This window comes from Lepisosteus platostomus, chromosome 2, assembly GCF_059453375.1.
Source record: "Lepisosteus platostomus isolate fLepPlt1 chromosome 2, fLepPlt1.hap1, whole genome shotgun sequence".
In the NCBI taxonomy this organism is placed as follows: domain Eukaryota; kingdom Metazoa; phylum Chordata; class Actinopteri; order Semionotiformes; family Lepisosteidae; genus Lepisosteus; species Lepisosteus platostomus.
In genome coordinates, this window is record NC_142612.1 from 3,368,914 (window position 1) to 3,394,216 (window position 25,303).

Here is a 25,303-nt window from a genome sequence, read left to right on the forward strand (position 1 = left end):
TTACACTTATATAGTGCTTTTCTGGACACTCTACTCAAAGCGCTTTACAGGTAATGGGGATCCCCTCCACCACCACCAGTGTGCAGCCCCACCTGGACGATGTGCCAGTCTGCTCCCCACACACCAGCTCTCAGTGGGGAGGAGAGCAGAGTGATGAAGCCAGTTCAGAGATGAGGATTATTAGGAGACAATGATTGGTAAAGGCCAGGGGGAAATTTGGCCAGGAGGCCGGGGTTACACCCCTACTCTTTTTGAGAAACACCCTGGGATTTGGGGGGGTTTTTAATGATCACAGAGAGTCAGGACATCGGTTTTCCGTCTCATCCGAAGGACGGCGCCTGTTTACAGTATAGTGTCCCCGTCACTACACTGGGGCATTAGGACCCACACAGACCGCAGGGTGAGCGCCCCCTGTTGGCCCCACTAACACCCCTTCCAGCAGCAACCTTAGTTTTTCCCAGGAGGTCTCCCATCCAGGTACTGGCCAGGCTCACGCCTGCTGAGCTCCAGTGGGCTGCCAGCTGTGAGTTGCAGGGTGATATGGCTGCTGATTAAAGGATCCCCCAACTGCACACATTCCAGAATTTCTTACCTAACAAATGAATACAAAAATAAAACCGCTCGTACTTTCTGTAGATAACTGGTGTGGCAAAGGTTTAAATCTGAAACACACAGCACCTCATAAAATCCATTGATTAGGGATGCCATTTGATGATCAGAAACGAGACTTTTTGGATCAACGACGAGGAGGCTGAAGCAGAATGGTGCACCCCCTCTATTCACGACTGACTAACACCTGCTTTCCATGATGACATACGAGTCCTGGGGCCTCCCCGTCCCACCTCCCCCGCTGACAGCCTTAATGGACTGAGAAGCACCTGACCGCATTGTAACTCCCCCCCGGGCCCCGATCACACTGCAGGCTGCGATTTAAATCGTCGAACACCGCGTAAACCTGTTGAGAAGCAAGGCCCTGACTGTACTCAGCCCTGGGGCAGGGCTCAGCAGCACAACAGGGCTCAGGAGACGGCGGCGGCAGTTTCAGGCTATGAAACATGAGCAGCTCTTTCGGGACTAATTGGGGGGGGGTCGTGTGGATCGGTGGCCTGACAACAGCAGCTCCTCACAATCCCGACACCAGACACAGCACTCCGCCCCCGGTCACCCTCGCCTGCCTCATTCTCCTTTCATCTCCATTCGCTCCTGACCGATTCACACAAATCAGCTTGATCCGAGTTCCTGTCCCACTTCGGACGCCGATAACTTTTTTTTTTTTAATCACGTTTAAAACCTTCAGGAGTTCAGCACCTGCGGTGGAACCCGATATCTGTAAATTCTCTCCGGCGCACATCAATTCACCGGGAGCCATCAGGGGACAACTAAAATATGACGAGACGGGTCAAAAGTCAGTGTGAACTGAGAACTGGGGGGAAAAAAATATTTTTTACAAGCACCATACTAGGTTTCTCCTCCTGCATATATACCTTAAGATATTTATTTCTAACTTTTTGCTCAAAATCTTCTCCTGACTTTTTACCCCCGATTTAAAACTAAATTTAAAAAAATCTAATATTCTTCAGATGTTTCAGCAAATAAATCAAGCTCATTTCCTTAACTACCAAAGATTCCAGATCTGCACCTTTAAATTATTACTGGGTATTACAGTCATTCAGGTAAAACAGCACAGGACATGTGGAATACAGAATATTACAGGCTTCCGTGTACAGGCTTCTCCTCCTGATGGGAAACAACCTACCATTTTTTGGATTTCAGTCTCGGTGGGGGGTTTCTGGGAATTAGGAAAAGTGCTCTCATCGGATGCATGTCACAAAGTGCTGAAAGATAAAATATATATATATATTGGAGACTTAAAAGGAATCAGTGCTTCAATATTATAATTTATAACTTGAACAGAGACCTTGCCCATAGGATATTAAGAAACCTCAAATTCAAAAAGGCCTACAACTGCATTGCATTTAAATACCAAGTTTCCTAAAACAATTCTCAGATTTCTGCAAGGTTACAAGCAGTCTTTCACAAAGGCTTTGCCGAAAATGAGGTTGAACTAATAAAAAAAAAAGACATGAGTAGATCACAGAAGAGATGAAGAGCCCCACCAGTTTATCCACTGAAGTTTAAGAAAACATGGGTGTCAAAAAAAGCACAAATCCATTACGCGGAAGAGCTCGCTTTTACAAGACAGTCTGTGGTAGCAGTACAATTCGCAAGTAGAGCTTCATAGTCTCGGCTCAGCCTGGGGAACAGGGGCGCCAGGGGAGACGCAGATCGGGGGGGTTGGGGGAGCGCGTGGTGTCCCACGGCGCCCAAGCAGATGTACTTACGGGGAGCCCCCTCTGCCATCTCAATGGCTGTAATCCCACAGGACCACAGGTCACTCTGCAAAAGAATAACACCGGTGAAGAACCTCAGCAGCACAAGCTGGAATCGAGAAGCCCTTCTTGAGTTCTTTCAAAAGAAGCTCCAACTAGAGTTTTTACACAGAATGTTCTGAGCCGCCTCCGGAGCCCCCTGGCATCTACTGCAATGGTGGCTCTGTGGCTCAGGATCTGCGCCTGTGGCTGGAAGGTTGCTGGTTCAAATTCAGCAGCCGGCAGAGGAATCCTACTCCTTTGGGCCCCTGAGCAAGGCCCTTCACCCCAGCTGCTCCAGGGGCGCCGTCTGTGTGCCTGTGTGTCTCATGGAGAGCAAGCAGGGGTATGCGAAAAGACAAATTCCTAATGCAAGAAACTGCATCAGGCTAATAAAGTGATCTTATCAGATCACGGAAGAGTGTAAAATGATACTGCTGAGTGCCTGGGAAATTCTGGCTTACTCTGTAGTCGTAGGTGGCATCCGGGTTTTCATCGCAAGCAATGACTTCTGGGGCCATCCAGTACGGAGTCCCGATGAAGGTATTCCTCCTCCCTACCGTCCTGTCGAGCTGAGCGCTGACGCCGAAATCCACTGCAGCCGAGATCGGGAGGAAGAGAGGTGGAAGTTAACCCGACGTCGTCAACTTTCGTGACGATACGGACGTCCAGCGGTCCCTTTCTTAGCCAAAGAAAACAGCCAGAATTGTTCGTGGACCAGAGTTTTGTACAATTTTTTTAGGAAAAAGTGGTTCTGTGGTATGCAAGTAAAGAGAAAGAGCTACAGCATTACCGTAATGATTAAGCTTTTTAGCATTATTATAATATTTTTAAGCAGAAAGCAGAGGGAATTAAAATCTATTAGCCAACATTGTGGATAATATTCATAAGTTCATGAAAGGCATTATAAAAAATGAACATTTTTACTGTTTTCCAGGCAGAGATTCCTGTTGCACAGACCAGCTCCCCATTACGTACCCAGCTTCACTTCAGCGTTTTCTGTCAGCAGAACATTTTGCCCTTTGATGTCACGGTGAATCACATGGTGGGCATGAAGATGTGCCAGCCCCTGAGAATCAAAGCGAACACAGACATCTGGTTTGCATCTCTCGCTGGAACCCTCACAGAAAAGACCGGAGACGCAGCAGAGCCAGCAGCAGAGCCTGCTCGTGCAGAGCACCCAGAGCGCAGCGTGTTTTCAGGAACTGTACAACGCAAAGCTCTTCCTCCTGAAACCCGCTCTTCAGCAACTACAGCTTCCCTGTACACCTGAGTTTCTCAGAAGTCAACCAGTTCTGACTGTCCGGTCGAGGTTTTTTCTTCAAACACGGACCTAGCCTGCTCTAAGCGTGCTCTAACCTTCCTTAAACCAGTGATATGAAAGTGAAACACACTCCTCTCTGTCAAGTCATCGATAACGGAGCTCAGCTCAGCAGCACGGACTCGTGACTCACTCGCAGGATCTCTCGAGAGATGTAGGCGATCCAGTCCTCCTTCAGACTGTTGCCCTTGGTGTTCTTCACCAGATCCGTGATGGATCCCGCCCCACAGAACTCCATGACGAGCTGCACATTGGAAAAATTCAGATTTACAGCAGAGAAACCGCCGGGGAACATTCAATGATAAAAGAGCAGCTTATCGCAAAACACAGAGCAATACAATGTTCTTGTTCTCATTACCAAACATTCACAATTGATGAAGGTCTTCAATGTAGCTTGAAATGCTTAATTACCTTTTTAAGGTCTATTAGCATAAGTGTGCCCTACAGCTAAACCAGGCCTGCTGAGTTCTTATCATTTGTTTTCATTACATAAGCATGAAACTACCTCCTTCAGTTCTTTGAAAGGCTTTGCACTTCATAGAAGGAGCAAAACAGACAAAAGAATCTGAAAAATGCTCATCCAGCCGCTTGGGCCGAGCTGATTTCTGGGCACAGATGAGACGCTGAATGGCGAAGGAAAGGTCAAGTTTAAGAAGCGCAAATCCGAGTCGCACTGAAATCTAAGGTCAAGGTCACTTTTTCGTCGCCCATCGTCAGTACGATGCCATTCCTGGTGAGGGTTGGGGGAGGCTGAAGCTCTCCCCAGAAGCACAGGGCACTGGTTAGGAAAGAGCCTCCTGCCCTAGATGGGATACTATAAAGAGCAACCTGTGTGACTAACCTAATATTATACACTTAACTATGCATCCACATTTAAGATGAAACGGACCACCGACTAAAAGATTGCTTCATATTGCAGCACTTTCGTTTTATTTTTTTGCTTCATCACTTTTGCTTTATTGCATTTTCCATTCTGAAAACAGAGCTTTTAATTTATACGGTACTTGACTGCAATGTGGCGTAAACAATGACAATCCTGGTTTGCAAAATGAAACACCAAATAAATTTCTTATTACATCGTTTGCAACACGAGCTCTTGGTAAAGTGCGCAGTCATGTCGGAGTTCTGGAGTTCCAGACTCCTTCATGTCAAAATACTCCATGGCACTCAGATGTTTTGACAAGAACGTACAGTCGAGCCGAGGCTATTAAATGTAACTTAAGCAGAAAACATATATCTAGAAAATGACTTGAGGCTTTCGGGGGTCGGAGGATTAGACGGTGAGATGGTTCGAAACACATTCATGATGACAGTCTTAGGGACCAGCGCAGGCCTGATCCTCTGGGAGCCGGTGAGAGAGATCAGGTTCCCGGGAGCTGTGCGAGATGTCCGGCAGGGCGGTCCTGAGCGCCGGACGGGAGGTTTATAAGGGGCACATTGACCGGGCCCAGGTGACACACTCACCCAGAGCTGGTCGTCGTGCCCAGGAGGGCTCTTCTTAATGAAGGCCCCATAGTACGTGGCGATGTTTCGGTGATGAGAGTATTTTTTCAGCATATTAATCTCCAGTTTAATTTCCTCTTCTTCATCCTAAAGAAGCCACAGGGAGGAAAAAAAAACATCAAAATGGTTTTCAGAACCTTTTCAGTGTGCAAGAAGGATATGAACGCAATATTCAGTTTCAGAAACGTGGAAAGATTGCGGACAACGCCCTTGTAGGAGTTGACCATTCACACCACATGCTACCTGCAAAAAAAGTATAAATGTCAAGACAGTTATTCATACACATGAAATCTCTTACTTTGTTCTGCCAGTATTTGTAATGTATCTTTAAAGTGAGCACCACGTCAAAGAATTAAGGTTTAACAGTAGATGCCTTCATCTACACCGAAACAAAATTCGGAGGCATCTATGCCTTTTACTTAAATACAGAAACGGACCAACTGCTACTTCAATTAATCTAGACCAGATACTCAAGATGAAGCAATTTGAATTGACAAACAACTTCAACAATAAGCCAGTCCTGAAAGAAACAGAGATTTTCCACTGTCCTCATCAGTGTTAGTGACGTACAGCAAACCTGAAAGGACACCTTAAGAAACCACAGCCAAAACGTCTTTTTCAACAAGGACAACTGTTACTTGTTTCCTTGCACCCAGCGCACAGCTGTAACTCCTCCATTTAAACTTCAGCTTTCATTTCTCTCACGGCCACACATGACCCTCACAGCAGGGAATGATGGGATACCTCCAACACCCTGACGACCTGCGGAGGGACCCCAGTATGTTCCAGTCCACTATTTTCAATGCTTGGCAAGAGACTTGAATTAAAAAAAAGAACATTGAAGAAGCTTCAATGAATCCCGTTTCCCCTGTTCAACGTTTTGAACTTAAAAAAAAACTTGGACAGCCAGACACAAAAAAAACAGCAGACTGGTTTTATCTTGTGTGTTTTGTAGACAGGCAGAAATCGAAGCCATTAATAAGTAAAGGGATGCTGTTCACCATGAATGTGTGATTTTCCACAGACATGTTTGGTGCAGCTGTTGGGATTGTTATTCACTGCCTCAAGGCCCCAGGCAACAGTTATAGAGTTACACTCTCTCTCGAATGAGTTTGTATGGCAGCAACCTAAACCAACGTTTATCACAGTATCACCACATAATACTCTTAATATTGTTCAAGGAATACACCTAATGATTGAACAGGGATGAAATTCTGGTGTATAAACAATGAGGCTACTTCATTTGGATGCTTCCAATTAACAAAATAAAATGACATGATCAGAAACAAAATTAAGTGGAAAGAATACATTCTGGTGTGAGGGATTAAGACTTCCTAAACTAATGTACACCACAAAATTGAGTCCTAAGACTCTCCTAGATAAATATCAGTGTGATGATGAATCGCAGAAGAAAGCAGATACCTAAAACAAATTAAAACTGTAACAAATTAAGTAATTCACAACAAAAATCATTTAAGAGCCAGCGAACATCCTTGAGAGTCTTGTGAAAGGATCTGCAAAAAAATTGAACCAGAAAACAAACCAGACATTAACTTGGGCGGAGTGGTTGCTCTGTGGCTAAGGATCTACGCCCGTGGCTAGAAAGTTGCCGGTTCAAATCCTGTGGCCGGCAGAGGAATCCTACTCTGTTGAGCCCCTGAGCAAGGCCCTTAACCCCAGCTGCTCCAGGGGCACCGTCTGTGTGCCCGTGTGTCTCATGGAGAGCAAGCTGGGGTATGCGAAAAGACAAATTCCTAATGCAAGAAACTGCATCAGGCTAATAGTGATCGTAACTTCAAGTAGTAAAGAAAAAAAGCTGTTCTGGCTATGGAGCCAAAATGTTTCATTTTTTCTTCACACCCGAAGAGAAACAGCTGGAGTTTCTTCTTTATACTTTTAAACCTGGAAAAACTGTTTCCTGAAAAGGTACAATATTCAACTACAATGTGCCCCAGAACCCTTAAGGAGAATCAGCTGAGTTCCAGGCTTTTGTCAGCAAGCTGATGGATTCATGTTGTACAACAGTGTTAGAACACAATGTCATGATAAGAATCTGCTGTAAAATAACTAGAGAATTTGATGCTAAAAATGGGAACTGTTTTCTACCCAGCTAGGTGCTACCACACACGTCTGAACAGCTGCAAAACCATTCTTTTGCTGGTAAAAGAAATTTGGAACGGAATATATAGAACAGGAAGCACAATATGGGTCAGGGCAACCTTGCAGAAATATGCCAGTGGAAATGATGCACATCCTGGAACACTGTCTTCAGTAACCAGAAGCTTGCCTTAAAAGAAAGCTTGCCGCAGTTATGGTCCTTTTGTAGATAACCTTATGTTGACAAATTAAAAAAACAAACAAGGTCTAGCCTAGAACTGATCAGAAAAAGTAAAGAGTGTCACAGTGTTAATTAATTATTGCATTTAAAGGGGTACCTGATCTTTCCAGCCCTAACATGTAAACTATTTTTTTAATCTGGACAAATTAAGGATCACTGCTCCCTAATCTAACACCATTTTAAATTCTTTAACTACACCATGCCGAGATACGTCTCCCCATCTGACAAAAAACAAACTGAGGGTGTTTGTTGGCCACACGCTTGAATTCAGCAAGGCCCAAAACAACTTTTTAGTAAGGGCCTGGTGGAAATGAGTCTCTTAATACAGCTCTGATGAGCAACTAAAAACAGCTCAAATCTTGCTTGACAGCTCGCTCTTTCTAGCAGCAAGTAACGAAGTGAAAAATATTTAAAGCCTCATGCAAAAAGCTTAAACTGGGCGGCTGAACAGCAGGGGAAATCATGAATTACTCAGTGGGCAGCCCAGCTCACCACATGTATCATCAAGGACACCTACAGCTGGTGCTGGCTGGAGCCCTTCCAAAATCAGTGCTTGTGCACAGGTACAAGCCTGTAAAAGCCGTGTGTAACTGATGGAGGATCAATCGAAAGAGTAAAAACGGTAGCATTTAGTCTTGCATTCAAACCTGAACGCCATCGATATCAGGAACGACATCCCCTTCAAGAAGGACTATGACACGACTAAAGATGGAGAAATGTGCCAAACGGATCTCTGGCACACACAGAGGCATGGCGACTGTGATTATACATCTGCTGATAAACACCTAGCAGGTAAGAACACGCATCAATAAAAACACTTTCTCCACCTGCACCAGAGAGGCTTTGCAAGTACAGGCACCACAGATGGAAAGGGGACGGGCAAGAGCCGTGTTGTGAAGTGTCTTCTGGGCTGGTGACATACTGGTGATGTGCTCTCAAGGCCTTTACACACCCTTGCAAAGGGTACAATTGTGCAATTTCTGCTGCACAGAACTGTCTGATCACAACGTGCTGATAACTGGGGGGGGAAAGGGAGTGGAGACAAGACTGAACATGATTAAGTTCACAGGGAAACACAAAAGGCTGTATATCAAAAGGCCAGCAAAAGAGCACAAGAAATTAGCTTATTTAGCCTTCTGTCTATGAAAGCTTGTAACGTTGCTAATAATGGAACCCATTCAGACCCATTCTAATGTAATTGCTGAACAACTCCACTGAACAGAACTTGGAATTGACACTTCTGCTCTAGGGCACTGTGGTCAATGGCAAAGGTCTATACTTGAGTGGTTTTGTGTGCAGCTTTAAACTGGTCATATAGCGTCCTGGTCTGCAGAGCTGCTCAGAACAGACAGACTTCAGCAGAGGAAATGCGTAGCTCTGAGGAAGACTCCCCCTCCACTACCAATTGCAGTTGGTCTGTGACTCGGGTAAAAGGGGCCCAGGTATAGCAATGAACGCAATGAATCGGACAAGTGGTCTCCAATTGTAACCGTAGTTTCACCTCCAGAATCATGCTAGTAGCAGCTGTCAGACCCCAGCGTCACAGAGTTCCACAGAAAAGGGCTCCACCTCACGTTATGGCCAGTTTGTTTTTTCTGCAAAATAAGTTCTTCAATTTTAAACTGCGCAAGAACACAATCCTGATTTGTTCTTCCTTGTTTGTTATTTGGAAGAAGAGGATTTTGGAAAAAAAATTCTTTGCTCCATGCCAGTTACTGCGAGACTGTTGGGTTCTGAACTGCAGTATCAGCGGCATTTTCACAAGTTAGTGCCTCAGAAAACTTTAGGGCAGATCTCGGGCAAAACTGCAGAAAAATCTCCTGGCCGTTACATGATTAAGAATGGGGTCAACAGAAAATAATTTACTTCCAAACTCCCAATTTCTGAGACCGGTTATTAAATAGCAGCAACAAAATAAATTGACGGTAATCACAAAATATCCACCTGCATACAATAAGTGAGGAACTGAACTCGATGACATCGATCACGTTCTGTATAGCGGCTGTCGAGGGCTTCCTCAGGCACGTTCACGCAGCGCCAACTTGACCCACACTCCTTCGTTAATATGAACAGGGCTGGAGATGACAGCTAATGTACGCCAGACCAGCTCCGGGTGTGTGGAATAATGGATCATTATGCCATCACGTCACTGCAGCAGCTGCAGCTCTGGAGTCCAGGTGGGGATGCCCTGGGAATATTCTCCGCCTGCTCTGTGGGCTGTGTGAGTGACCTCTGCCATCCTGAGTTCCTTGCATACTACTGTAAATGCTACCCGCCCCCTGCCGCAGGTTTTACACATAAAAAAACACCAGAGGTGTCGCATATGGCAAGAGAAAATATTAACAGTCTGTGACTAGGGAATGAATTTCTTGCAGTCGGGCGTCTCCTCTCCTCACGCGAGGGGCAGGGGTCACGCCGTGGCTCACAGGGAAGAGTCGCTCTGGGGACCGCGGCAGGGAGCACGTGGGGGTGTCCCAAGACAAGCCGCGCCTGTCCCCGAAAGCAGGGGGTGACCCCTTGTGTTGATAGGGCGGTACCCCTCAAGAGCAGTGTAGGACAAGAGCACATGTTGTCAAGCGTGCGACCCCAGGCAGTCAAGAGTCAGAGCAGTACGAGATCCTCAGATGACCTCCGCTGAACACGGTCCTAGAAAGCAGTACTTCCACTGAAAAACCCTCAATGATTCTTTAAACAGCAAGGGCCAGGAACTGCTAGACATGTCAATAACTCTTTATCTTCAGCGCAGACTATCCTGTTAAAAGCAGGACTAGAAAATCACCTTCCAATGCTGCCATCTAAGGATGTCAGCAAAGTACAAAACGTGATTCAGCACGGGGCCGGGGGAGATCACATTTCAAGAGCTCACTCTTACCTCGGTGACATCCATAACCTTGATGGCTGCCAGCTGGCCGGTTTTGACATGTCGTCCCTGCAGAGAAGAGAGGAAAATGTTACTCGAAATGTATTACAGAAACAAACATGCTACAGAATTGAGACAAACCCCGAACAGCAAACAGCTAGTGCCAAGCAGCCCGCTGTCGATGGAAGGAAGACTGCACAAAGTACTGGATCGCTAGAGGAGACAAGGTGAAGGTTATGGCAACACAGTACCAGTGTGCTCAACTCTTTTCAATTCAACTTTATTGTCATTAAACTTACACAGGGGCATAGTATAACGAAAAGTGTTTCTCATTAGTCACTCAGGTGCATTATATAAATAGGACAGGAGATAAGACAATAGACAGTAACATTTTCTTCAATGTTATTGTATTTTGTTGGATTAGAAATGTGTTTTGGCCGTGGCTCCTCTGTCAGGAATGGCACACGCAGCATGCTCGTCCTTGACTCACGGTGAAAGGGTCTTGAAAAGTCACAAGCATGGCACCTGCACAGAGCAGAAGAGGGCGAGAGACTGCCGTACCGTGCAGCAGGCCTCAGCCCGCTCGAACACACTCTACATACTCCAGATACACCCACAGAGGTCTCCTCAGCCTTTCCGCACAGTACCGCACTCCCAGACGGGTTACACCGATTGCATTACAGGGATCTATTTATAAACTTAAATGAGCTACACAGGCAGCAACAATGCTAGATCACGCTCATCTTCAGCTGATTCAGGCAGGCACAAGTGAGCAGTTGCCTCTCTTTAACACAGTCGCCATACAGTGCAGGTTTGTCCAAGACTAGACCCAGAGATGAGCTGGAAGGAGGGTAGGAATATAAAAAAAAACTAAGGCAACATTCATTCTGCTCAATTCATTAGCCCTTACTGTGTTATCTGCTTTCGCCTCAGCTACCCCACTGGAAAGAGGTGCAATGTATTCATCCAGACTTAAAGCTGTGTGCAGGCAGCTTTCAAGTTTCAACACTGGATGGTCCATAACTATTCCATGCAGAGTATTTGAAAGTTTATTGCTTCCTTCATATTATTATAATAATAATAAATGCTAACGCTTATATAGCGCTTTTCTGGACACTCCACTCAAAGCGCTTTACAGGTAATGGGGATCCCCTCCACCACCACCATATTAAATACTTTATTAAAAGCAGGACATGAGGAAGCCAAAGCATACCGAGTTCCACACAAGCAGAGCAGTATTGAAACCAGATTCACTGCAGCCCTTTAGACAGCAGTGACAGCTACAGAAGAGGCACGCAATACACCAAACACACATTGCCCACATTTCCTTTTTCATCTGTCCCTGTCCTCTAGTCTTTTCACTGTTGCAGGGAAAGACTACCGCCCTTCAACTCCTACAAAACACCCTCTCATCTTCAGGACAGATGAAATGGTAACAAGCAATCACTTTTATACCATACACATTTGGACTCATAAGATGGAAAACCAACTCCGGCCAGCTGCCTGAACAATGATTCCTTCCAATCTACCCATGTCAGATGGCCATCTCATGGCACTACAAACAGTCCTTTTCCAACACAGAAGTTACTTGCAAAAAATGAGAAATTAATATTTATGGAAATAAGCACTATTTGCTTAAAAAGGACAGAACCGTTCCAGCATAACCACTGTTTCATACGGTAGAGCTGTACTGTGGTACCTCCAAAGGCTGCTTTGTGCGACCAATCTCATTACAATACTGTATTCACTATTGTGATTGTCCTGTTGCGATTTAAAATACCAGCTTTCCATAAGTGAAGTTTCAAGCCAGAGGGCTTTAAATCTGCTCGAGTCATTTGTTTGTAAAGATGCCAAAAGGCTGTAGCCTTGGAAAAGAGCACACATACACTGCAATTTCCTCAGTTACCCTGCAATCTTCTAAACAGCTAGAATAATTCAGGAGGAGAGATATGCTAGGCATTTGGTGCCTCCTACAGCAATCATGATGTCATTCTGGAAACCTTGCTCTTAACAGGATAGCTTAAAATGAAAAGAACTTAGAGAACACCACTAGAAATAACTGCATTAAAATAACAGGAAACATACTTTTTTTTAAAAAAAAGAGAACAGTTCAGTTCCAATGGTTAAAAACTATTAGCACATCCTCTAAAACACAATGAGCAGGGAACCCTGCCACTGTCCTAGAACGAAAGCAGATAACAGCCGTCGATATTTCCTCAAAAATAAAGAGGAACAATCTGCCCACAAGCAATTAAGTGAGGAACTCTAGGTGAGAATATGCTTCGAGTTTCTCTAATAAACATGCCAACCAGGCCTGTCCAGCATTTTATGAAGGACCCTAAGCATGCTGGAATGTCATCTGCTTAAGGCAGGAGGAGACACTTGTGAGGAAGCCCTTGCTTTCAATACACTTGGTGTCACTAATTTACAGAGATTTTTTCTTTTGTTGTCCACTACCTTAAGTTTAAAACATGAATGTTATGTGCTAAAGAGAACTCAAACCATTTTATCAGGCAGTGGGCTGTGAATTTGCTTTAAGGCAACTAGCAGTACAGAGAGCAAGCACAGCACATTAAGGTTTAATGGTTGACATTTCCCATTCTAGTGGAACCAAAGGTCAGCTGGTAACAGTAAAGGGGAAACCAGCTTGGCAACTAACCCTCTTGTGAATTGTGCTTCGTTCTATTTGAATCTGAACCTGTCCGAGAGGGATGCAACACCAGGCCCACAGCACAGACAGGCCCCAAAGACGTGTGCATCAACCACTTTATCACATGGGAGTTTGCCATACATGTTCCTTAACAACAGTGCGCACGTTCAAAGGTTAAAGCAATTTTTATCATCTTTGTGCTGGAGACATTGCAGAGCAGCAAATATACAAAAAAGACCCAGAAGTAATTACAATACTACAGCAATTTCTGATCACTTTTCATCAGAAATATATATATATATTACTCAAATTAATAATCACAACTGAGACATGGAGCATTTTATTAGTTTTCTGCAATGAAACTCTCTCTCTGGTGCAGCACTCCAGTGTCAATAATTGATGATGGACCAAACCATGTGAAGATGCGCATGGCTTCTGGGGATTCGTGTTCGTAACACTCGCGATGAACACTTAAAGTCAACTGTAATTCACACTGAAGCACTTCCACAGACCACTGGAACCTGCCTAGACATATGGTTTGTTGTGAGAGCAGCCACAGTGGCTCAGAAAAGGTCTTCGCAGCTTTAGAGATCAGTTGTATAAGCCATATGTCACGTTAAAGTGGGTATCTATTACAGCGTACCAGGAACCAGAAGGCTTCATCGCAGACAACTTTAACCTTTTACCTTCACCCAGGGCTGCTCAGCACTACAGAGATTTAAAAATGGCATTTAATTGTCTCCTCAGTTAACTGCTCGGCGAGCCCAGAAGTACCATGGAATCAGATTATTGAACTCTACCTCTCACCACTGACTCCCACTGCTGTTCACCACTTGCGCCAAGTTTTGAGCGTTATTTAACTTTGCCGTCGTCGTGTGCTTAAGTGGGTGTTTCCTTAATGTCTCTGTATTGGAGCATACGTGCAAATAAGCAGCTCGCTCAACCTGTGCATATGACCAGCTGAACTCCGAACTCTTAACTCGTCTTGTTGCAACACCAATTCTGCTTGCAGTGAATGAGGCAAACCGGACCCACCACAGCCCTGCGCACACGTGTGGAACCCAACCGGCTGAAAGAGAAGGCAAAACACGCCAAACTACGACAGAGCATCACTATTCCGCTCCTCTCACTTGCTTTGCCTGACCCCAAAAGATCAGGCCACTACAAAACCAAAAAACGCAAACCGATCTAATAATAGTTTTCGAACATTTATAAATGTATCACCAAACTGCAATCAGAACTGAAACTTGGTACGTTTCACTCTCCCCACCCAAGAAACAGGCAGGGAATTCAGTTCTCCAGAGTCTCGCTCAGAATCAGCTGCCCTTATCAGAGGCGTGGTTGTTAGGTTCCCAACAGGGGAGCAGCTTGATCCAGCATCTCCTATCACTTCGGTGCACATACTGTACATAAACCTGCTATGGCATTCAGAAATGCACAAGAACAGGCTGGACCTGTAGGCATCTTGAGACCCAGGCCATCCGACAATTCTCAGCACGCTGCACTTGCTGGAGCTCCAATAAGGTAACTGTGCTTTACTCCAGCAGCAATAGAATTCAAGGGGAACTGCGGTCCCAATTTCCCAGACTGGTTATTACAAGTCGGGCGAAAAATAAATTCATTTAGAGAAAAATGTAACAAATTTCGAATTAAGCATAAAACTAGCCCACAAGATCATTTAATGACTGATATGACGTGATGTACAGTATGAGCGAAGAAGTACCGGTTGTTCAGCAGACATTTCACACAGAGAAATGTACAAAATCTGTCTCAAAATCAAGAGCAATATTTCTATTGGATTAAGATAGATGTATTCACATCCCTGCCTGTTTACAGTGTAATAATTTGGGGTGGAGTGGTGGCACTGTGACTCAGGATCTGCACCTGTGGCTGGAAGGTTGCCGGTTCGTATCCCGCGGCCGGCAGAGGAATCCTACTCTGTTGGGCCCCTGAGCAAGGCCCTTAAGCCCAGCTGCTCCAGGGGTGCTGTATAAATGGCTGACCCTGCGCTCTGACCCCCAGCTTCTCTCTCCCTGTCTGTGCCTCTCATGGAGAGCAAGCTGAGGTCTGCGAAAAGACAAATTCCTAATGCAAGAAACTGTATATGGCCAATAAAGCGATCTTATTTTATAAGCCTGCTTCACGACACCAGAAGTTTTGTTTCCTCTTTCTGAATCACAGAACATGGCGCTGCACATACCTGGAAATTGTGTCCATTTTGTGATGTAAATTGGAGGTTTTGCACGGTACGTGTATATTTTCTTTTATAGTACTCAGAAAGAAACTGCACTGATGAGTGCATTTCAAACCCCAGAAAGTAAAAATAGCACTGCAGTTCCCCATTAAGGGCAGGGACTGCGCTAGTAACAAGCTGTGAGCTGGGGTTGCTGCTCAAGAGAGAAACTGGTAAGTGCAACACCCAGGGCCTCCGAAGTTTATTTCACATCCCCAGGACTGCTGGGGCAGGTAGTGCCACTGCCTCACAACTCAGGGGTCCCGAGTCGAGTCCAGAGCAGAGGGACATAGGAGCAACACGTGAGCAGTGTTATTGCTGAAAGGATGAAAAATATTTTCAATACAGGACTACTTGGAGTGCCTATTAGTATTGATTCTCATTCAACCTTGCAAAAACTACTGTCGTACAGCCTTCTAACATTTAATGGGACATTAAAGTCATTTTAAAATAAGGAAATCCCCACATTTGTGATGCAATACCATTCCAGAAGTGAGACTGTGATTTGTCCACCCCTGCATTCTCTACTGAGCATCAAAAGAAAGCTCCCCTATGGATGCATTTTTTTTCCCCCAAAATAAAGGATTTAATCAGTATCCAAAATGTTTTTGGTGTCATTTTGTCCATGATACACTTGGGTGACTTTGTTGCATACGCACTAAATCACTTTATCAGCAAGAGTGTTGATTGGAAATTGCTGATGATCTAACCTGCTGAATGTCACACCTGGTGGAAATCAAGAAAAAAAAACAGAGGAAGCTATATACCCTGCTTATCAATAGATCACCACCCCTGAGCCAGTAGTCTGCTGCAGCAACAACTCAGCTCGACTCCCCACCAGGACAGTTGAGTCCAGTTTGGCAACAAACGGAGGTTTTGTGTAGACAACACTGAAGGGTGTTAGTGAGTGTCTCAGACATGCAGAACAATACTCTAACTGTTGTGTGCAACAGACCAGTTGAAGGGGAGGTCAGAGAGTATCTTGTTGCAACAACAATTCCACCTGCAGTGAATGAGGCCAGCCTGACCCAACACAGCCCTGCCAACACACGCCAGACAATGACAGAGCATCACCATTCTGCTACCTGCCGGGCGGAACTCAACCCCAGCAAGACCGCTCCCCTGAACGCCCTCGCTGGTCTCGCGCCGTGCAAAACCCTCCGGCCCGGCGGGCCCGGCGTGCAGACCCGGCCGAGCGGTGCTTTTCCAAGGAAGCTGCTGCCTTGAACGAGGGAAACAGCCTGGACCACGAAGAAGACAGCAATCATGGCTCCAGAGCACCCAGGTTCCTTTCCAGCGTGGCTACGGTCACTATTGTCTTATATCCAGCCTCCTTACAGCACTTCTTCAACTGCAAACGTCAAGCAACACAATTCCTACTCTTAGCCCTGAAACTGGCTCCGGGTTATTTTTAGCCCTTGGAATGTTCTGAGCATTGTGCAATACAGCACTGGACAGCCTGGGTAGCTGCAAAACGGTTTAACCAAAAATTCTGTTAAACCAGATGTTGCTTTCACAAGCATGGAAATTATTCATAAAATCCATTATTTTTAACATCTGACATTTTGATCGAATTCTGGAACACCTTAAACCTGAAGGGGTGACCACATCTGAAAGCTCAGATTCGGAAACATGCATCCCTATTGCCAAGACAGTGGAAATGATACGTGATTGTCAGGTATGAAGTCAAAAACCTCAGCTGGGGAGCACAGAATGTCACTTGAAAGTGCATGTTTAGGCACTCCTACCCAGGAGGACCTGGCAAAACACTAAATCACCGCACAAACCAGAGGGGAAAAACATTTACACGACATTTCCTCTCGCACAAAAAGACGCATCACTAATAAGTGACATGAATCAAGTTGCCGTCTGAGATCAATGTGAAATACTGCAGCTTCAACAGTCCCCCGATGTGTCTACAACATGCAGAGTCAACAAGACTACTCTGCTGACAAAAGCAAGGCCTGCTAGCAGGTTTTGGGAACCATCAGCCAAAATTTTGGGTTACAGTAAATACAACCAATTGGTAACTAAAGCATACTGTGGCTTTTTCACCTTAACTTACATTGAAATGTCAATTCTTCTAACGAGGGCAATGAGGACGCTTTTAGAGAGAAAGCATACTAGCCGTCAGCTGACGGTCTGTCATCTCAGCCAGCAGATCCACTATCAGCACTGAGCCCGAGTGGAGAAGTCTCATGGCTGCACAGCATGGCACCACAATGTGCTTCCTGTTACAGAACACAACAGTGACACAGAGTCAGGAAAGTGTTTGTTCACAGCGTGACCACAGAAAACTGGCAAAGAAGTCATCACTTACACTTTAACCCTTCCAGGTTCACGTTCATAGTTTACCACTGGCTCTGAGTGTTAATTTTGTGGGGGGTTTTTGTACCCCTTCTGTATCATTTTCACTGAAATGATGAGATGACAGGCGGAAAGGTTTGAGAGAATTCAGGTGTTGACTCCCCTGCACTGCACTGCGTAAGGACTGAAATTCAGAAACCTGACAGGCAACTGGACCTGCTCTATTAATTTGTGGCTTGGAGGGGTGGTCAGGGCTCTGCAAGTGCTCAAGCCCCAGGTGGAGCACTGAGGCTTCAGGTTGCTCCTCTAAAACTCTCAGCTCAATAAACTCAAAATCATTTTAGATAAAAGCATCAAACAAAAACCACTTGCATAACCTTCCTAGTACATGAGAAGCAGGGTGTATTTCACCTCTTTCACGCGTGCACACCGCACGTGCCCAGACATGCCTTCGCACAAGGTTCTCGTGGAAAAGAAAGCCGACCATAAGGTTTCCCTGAGCAGGACCCAAATGAAGAAAGATGGATGCTGCCAGAAAAAAAAAAGGTACAAGATGCTGGCTGCTTGCAAACCGTTTGCACCAACACTCTGCACGCTCCTGTGTAACTGTTACAGCTTTACTGAGCTCTCCGGGGCCAGACGCATCCAGGCTTGCTCAACATGACTGAACTGCAGCGCAAGAAACAATACAGCCGAATCCGTAAGAACTACGACAGCAGGAATCCTCCCGTCAGCCCACGTCACGCCACTGACTGGACTGACGAGGAGGGCACAAAACTCACACGACTAGAGCCAGCCACCTGGTGCACCAACCTCTCCTCCGCTCGAGACTGCTGCTCCCCTGCGGCAGCCCAGTCTTCGGTCTGCGCCGAAGCAGCGTCCGCAGACCGGCAAGGAGCAGGAGCTGCAGGTCCCGGCGCCAGTCCGGACGAATGCGGCGAACTTTCTGAAAACGGGTCCGAATCCCGGAGCTCCACTGCCGCGTTTACTTGCGGAATCGCTGACGCGCGTGTCTCACTCCGGGGAACAGCCAGCGAATCGCTGGACCCTGATGCTCTGGACACTATGCAATGGAAAGCGACTGACCGCTGAGCAACAGAGGGTGTGAAAAGCAGCCAGAGGACCCGCCGCTGGCTCAGAGCAAGACAAAGTCTTGCATCCGGTTACTGGCTGCTTCAGCACATGTACCAACAAACGGAAGCTGGGATCCATATCCGGGATGCGGCTCTGGTATGGAACCAGGGATTGGAAGCCTCTGCTGTGTGCGTATAAACCTGTCACAGTGGCTGCTGGGAGTAAGAGTCGCTGAGAGTGGGAGGTATAAGGTGGACAGCACTTTACACCTCAAGTCGAAATGCACAGAACGTGCCCCCCTAGCCTTCAGGAGAGGACAGAGATTAACTGGTTTTTAGGCAAACTAAAAAAATTTCAATATCCAGTTATACTTCATTCTCACTTCATGTTCATGTTCCAATGTTTTATTGACACACCACAGGAATCCTGCCCTATCAATTCAATAGTGAGATTACAAACACAGTGAGGGGGAAAAAACATCATCAGCAAAACTCCAGATTAACCTAAAACAAAGCATGAATTCCACTCTAATGACACCAGGACAAGTCCTTCTGGATCGGGAGCTCTGCTCTGATTATTCAGAGAAGACGCTCATCTCCTTGCCATCCTAAGCATGCCATCAGGACAAGCTGGAAAACATCAGGAACCTTACGGAGCTTTGGACTTCCCTAAGGAAATACCAACCGAAGGCAGTCACGCCAGATTGTCTCAGACCAGTGAAAACTGGACACTGAGACAAGCACACGAGCTCATCGGTGACACTTCATACTACCTGCATCTCCAGGGCAACGAGAAATATTTACGTTATCATTCATGTCTTTCACAAAAAAACTCTTCTTGCAAACTTGGTACGCTAAGCACAGCCCGCAATATGGCATGACGCTGTATTTTATTGTACTGTTACTAAAGAAGATTTCTGTCACTGCACACTGGGTCAAAGCCTAAGATAACATCCGTAGCAGTTTTTCCTCCTCGCAGTTGTGCTAAAAATCACAGTTTTACACCTTTTCTGCGCCTTCCGAACTCCCTTGCATTGTACACAGCGAACCCAAGACCAGCAGAAGAAATCTAAAAGTTGGAAACCACAGAAGATAGTTTTTTTTCCCCCCCAAAACCAAAAGGCAGGCAGACAGACCTAGAAAGTCATGAGCCCTACGAGGCACGAACATCTCACAGAACGCAAGTACTGTGCACAGGTTAACTGCAGCTGGACCGCGGCTCCATCGCACCGACCGCGCCGTGACAGCCCACAGGGACAGCGTGAGGGAACTTCCCAGCAGCCCGGAACACGGGAGTCCGCCCGCTCGGGCTTCCTCACAGTCCGAGGAAACGGTGCTTTAAAAAGGGGGCGGGGGGTTGGGGTGCACCCGCTGCAGCGGCGATGTCTAACCCATTTCCTGTAGTGGGAGCTTCACCAGCATTGAGCTTTGGCACTAACTCGCAGCATCTGTCCCAATTCCACAGCCGCGCACACGGGTGGCGGGTCGCGACCCCGGGGGTGCGAGTGCGCGCAAGCGCCGCCGCGCACGAGCATTCCCGGTGACGACGCAGCGCCTCCCCCCAAAAAAAAACTACAGGCACACGCTTCCCTCTCGGGGGGGGTTGAACAGAAGCGGAGCCTGGAACACACGCTCCAGGACTGACAGGGATCCTGCACCTGGCGCTGGAAATCCCCAGTACTGACCCGGGTATCAAAGAGCCCCTTGTGCTGAGCTGAATGCGCCGGTTTCACTGCAGCGCAGAGTGTATCTGCTGTTGCAAGAATCCAACCGTGCCGGGATAACTCCCTCGCTTTCTTCCCTCCCTCGGCCGAGACAATCTCCTCCTCCTTCCAGTTTCCCTTCCGAGACTAATTCATCTGCAGCAGGCGGACCACGGTGCGTGACGAAAGCTAACATGTCTTTGGTCTAAAATACAAATTCAGAACCGGTTCCTCCCCTCTTCTCACCTCACATGCAATTCTACAAACACCAAAGAACAAGGTCCCGAACCCAAGACTGCGAGTCTGGAGCAAACTACGCGGTCGTGTTATCAATGCCTGTACTCCTACTCCTCTCAAGGAACAGCTGGATGAGATCCGCATATCAATTAGTAACAGATCAGATGCTCAGTACCGGGCTGTATCGGGCGACGCCACATTCCACTCACAGCTCACAGCTCACGCAATAGGTTTAAAAAAAAAAGTGCAGATATTAACTATGACACCACCATTCCAAGTTCTAACGAGTTCAGATCAGTCCTAAAGCCGCCTATAAGTAAAGATGATTCCACCCAGCATTTAGTAGTAATAATAATTCCTTGCACTTAAATTGCGTTCTTCTGGACACTGCACTTAAAGCTCTTTACAGTAATGGGGATCCCCTCCACCACCACTAGTGTGCAGCCCCACCTGGATGATGCACCAGTACTCTCCCTACACACCAGCTCTCAGTGGGGAGGAGAGCAGAGTGATGAAGCCAGTTCAGAGATGGGGGTTATTAGGAGGCCATGACTGATAAAAGACAGTGGGAAATTTGGCCAGGTCAAACAGGTAACACCCCCAATCCATCTACACATGATGTAGCCTAGCACAGAACACCTGCTGTTGTAAAGTACTGTTACAGCTGACCAATGATGTACAGCAACGTAGGAAGAGGGTTAAGGGAATATGGGATGCCAGGTTAGGAATGTCAACAGAACCCGTTCTTAGACCTCAAACTTGTAACTAGTAACTTGTCGGTTTTCAGATACAATGCATGGTGTCTCCTTCCACCAGCGAAAGTCCTATCACAACACAAGCCGAACCGAGACAGAATTTAGTATTTGTAAGCAAACGCCATTCTTCTGCCATTAGCAAGATTGCTTCACCTCCACACAAGACTATAAAAAAAGGATCACAGCTCACATCTGGGATTCAACGGCCCTGAAATGAAGAGTTGGTGATGCAAAATCTTCCGTAGCGGTAAGAACAGCACGTCTGCCTGCGCTGGGACTAAAGCGTCGCCTCGACACTTCATTTGAAATGGTTTGTCAAGGGCTGTCAACAGGCCTGAGTGAAATGACCCCGGCTTCCTTGACACACGTCAAAAAGTAACCAATGTAACGCACCATATATTTAAAAAAATGTATTGACTTTGTTCCAAATGGATGACAAATCCGACTTGAAACGACACCCATCTCCAACAGCTTCAAGGAATTACGAACCGGTAAAAAATACTACTAAAAATACTTGCATCACGTTTAGCGATGCGTATCGGGGAGACCCGGTGTATGAGCACAGGGGAGGAGGGACAGGAAGGGCCAGGAGCTCACAGCCCACTTCACAGCCCGGCAACAACGCGCCACAACACCCCACCACTCACACCCACACTGTAACCTGAAACAGTCCCACATTACACTGAAGTCACCCTGGGCAAGGCAGAGACAGGCGGGACAGGTACAGGGGTCATTTAACACAGATGGTTCTCAGAAACTCACGGACCAAAGCTGAGCCCTGACAGGCAGTAGGCCTGTAGTAAAGTATAGTAGTTTAGGAGTTTGGTCTGTTGTGCTCCCATCCCCTGGCATGAGAAAAATGCATTTTATTTAAGAGTCATCTGTGCGCATGTGACAGTCGCTGATCTGTCCTTCAAGAACATGACCTCTCTTAAAAACAGGCTGACGAGAAAGGTGCTGTTCATCCAAGAGCAGCGCAGTTCTATTAAATAAGCCGCACCACATTTTATCTGCACGCATGAATATGCAGCTAAATTCCACACGCAAAACAGGAGAAAATGTGAAACCCTCCCACAGAACTTTTAAATTGTTGCGGGCATTATGAAAAGTTCCACAGCCATAGGTGAAAATAAATAAGATACTCATTTGCAAGTACATATTACTGCTCAAAATCAGGAGCAAGGGTTTCAGGAGTTAGAAACAGTCCTTAATCCTATTCTCCTTCAGAAAAACAAGGTTTATAATGGGGGGAATCTTTAGGTTGAAGCTAAGAAAATACTGAAAACACACTATTTCCCTTTATCTGCACACAGAAAGTTGCTACGAAAAATAAGCTGTGGCTTGTGAAAGGAAGCTTGAGATCATCGGAGTGTACCGAGTCAAAAGGCCAGAGATGCACAGAGGGTTTAGGGAGATGCTCACACAGACCAGGCGTGGGTGACAGGAACTGCAACACATTATTCTTCAATACTGCTTACAGCGAAACTGATCATCCATTTCCACAGCTGCACTTCAGAAATGCACAAACTGCACAAGTGGCTCAGCATTCAAACCCACAAGAGGCAATAAAAATGCACAAGTGACCACTATTAATTACACAAATTCTGCAGTTCTAGTACAAAACGGCTACATTCGAATACTTCCTGATATACCTTTTTTTTAAATTGGTGAACACGGTCTTCATAAATGTGTAACAGTTCTAACTATTAAAAAAAATGCTTCCTGAAAAATATGCAACAAATTTTGCCCATTACTGAGGCTTTGTAATTCCAAAATGGTTAAACACGAGACTGACATTAATTAGAGAAATCAGCCTTGTGCCTACAGAAGAGCTCAAATTTACTGTTCAGCAACACATGTCCTGTTAGTAGCCTTGGTCACGTGTAATAAAGTCATGTCTGCCAAAAGAGAACAAAAAGGCTTTGCTAGGAGGCCTGTGAGACGGCCTTTAAGCATTCCAAAAGACAAAACCCTACCAAAGGCAGAATTATGCTCAAATCTCTATGGGCAGCCATTAATGTTCTGCTAAAGCTTCGTTTTGCACAACTAGAAACCGTGACAATGAGGAATCTCGCAGTTTATCCTCAATCAAAATCTGAACCTTCTACAAATGTGTGCAGGTATGTTGGTAGGCATTTGTCAACTGAGCAAAAATGAGCAAAGAACAAAAAAAAAGATGTACTTCTTGTGCAAAGCGGACTTCACGCTGTACTAGAGCACATTCAAAATGACGTTAATGTTTTTGTTCTCCACAAATGATCCCTGAAATGGTTAAAGTGCTGCATTTGTAGAGAAAGTTGTTTTTCTGGTTCTACAGCCTCAGTGACAGTTGGAGCTGCAGGTATAAGAGCTAAACAGCCCAGACAGAGAAAAGCAGATCTCGCCGAGTACAGAATTGCCCAACACTTGCCTGACTGCTCAGGAGAATAGTGTGTTGAATGATTAGTGGCTAGATAGTGCTCTATTGCCAGAGGGGTTTATGGCTTCAACAGGACTAGGGCCTTACTTGTTCTGTTTTGTTTGTTTTTTATCTCGATTACAGTGACATTTTGAGATAAAAAAAACTGTGGACTTCCACGACTGGACCTGGCCATTAGGGGTCGTAATGACGGAGAACAAGCACTGATTTTACAGAAACCTCAAGCAGCACCAATGCTGCACACAGGTGTGCTGATCTGTATGGAACCCTAGACCGTGCTGTCAGAAACAGGACGGCTGACGAACTGTAGCAGCACTGTGCTAACACGCCAGTGAGGGTATAACCGGGCATTGCTCTCCCAAAGACATGAGTTGTACACTTCGGTGTAATGACTTGTGCAGGTTGTGCTGCTGTCCAGTAATCAAGGTGCTCACTTCAGCACCACGGACAGTTCTGTGGCAGAAAGGTATTTCAACCACCTGTTCCTCTGCGGTGGACGCATTTCATTTTCAGCACACGAACAAGTTTCGATGAGAAACCCCAAGTTCAAGACATGACAGAAACCAAACTGGCTTAATACCGCACTGTGGTCCTGAATGGTCCTCCAGAAGGCGGTACTGTTTATTTAAGAGACCGGCACCGAGAGGACACACGCACGGCCCCCAGCCCGGCTCCAAGGCGACCAAGCTCCGCCAGCAGGGAGTATCTGTAGAAAGGCCGATCGATACGCTGAAGACATGGGTGCCTAGAACCTGCAGGGGAAGTTAATGTTTCATCTGGATCTGCAGCCGCAACCATCGGCTTATCTACTACAAAGGATGAAGTCCCACAGCGAAAGGCCAGACAAAGCCTGTGAGGGAAGCAGGTTCCCCCCCCTGCCTGCTAACGCAAAGGTAACCCCATCCAGAACCCCAGCGCTGTGACACCCCGACACCCCACTGCTTACCTGGAGTTCTGCAAATGAGAGGTCAACCAACTGTCCATTACTTCCAGTACAGATTTTCCACCGTCAGTTACTGTTAAAAAATGTTTTTTTTATATATACAAATACACAGTACTTTGATTTTCCTCGATGGTATGTTATTTATTAAACCTTTCACCCCTTATTTCCATCACCTGCGAACACGGACAAGATCAAAACCGCCACGCTTCTATGTCATAAAATAATCTTCGGTTAAATATTTCAAGTCACAGCAGTTGTTTTTAGCTGATTCATGGGGACAAGTGCATTTTAACACACACCACTAACTTAATATCATTCACATATACTAATTCAAGACCCTGCCACAGGGGCGCCGGGTGTGATCAAGCACCCCCAAGAACTGGTCAGATGAATATGCAAGCGAGAGGGGGTTGCAGTCTTACTCTGTACTCGTCTGAGAAACCGCACAAGCAAGACGCCAAGCAACTACAGAACACGTACTGTATCTGAACGATACAGAAGGCAGGGCAAGAGGGACAGCTGATTGAGAGCTTCAATGATGGCGCGCTGCATCCCCCACAGAGAAGAATGGTGAATTAAAAAAAAAAATCGA

General features: G+C 46.0%; 1 protein-coding gene across 14 annotated transcripts in view; it reads right to left on the reverse strand.

The window, feature by feature from the left end:
• Positions 1–25,303, reverse strand: part of LOC148675710 (mitogen-activated protein kinase kinase kinase kinase 4) — a 100,236-nt gene that overhangs the window by 50,280 nt on the left and 24,653 nt on the right. For all 14 annotated transcript variants that reach the window (XM_088645984.1, XM_088646003.1, XM_088646011.1 and 11 more), the window contains 7 exons: positions 10,404–10,460; positions 5,155–5,280; positions 3,824–3,934; positions 3,348–3,438; positions 2,834–2,964; positions 2,343–2,397; positions 1,757–1,835 (listed from right to left, as the gene is read on the reverse strand). In XM_088645984.1, the coding sequence (XP_088502110.1) occupies positions 1,757–1,835; positions 2,343–2,397; positions 2,834–2,964; positions 3,348–3,438; positions 3,824–3,934; positions 5,155–5,280; positions 10,404–10,460 (650 nt within the window). The remainder of the gene's footprint in view (positions 1–1,756; positions 1,836–2,342; positions 2,398–2,833; positions 2,965–3,347; positions 3,439–3,823; positions 3,935–5,154; positions 5,281–10,403; positions 10,461–25,303) is intronic.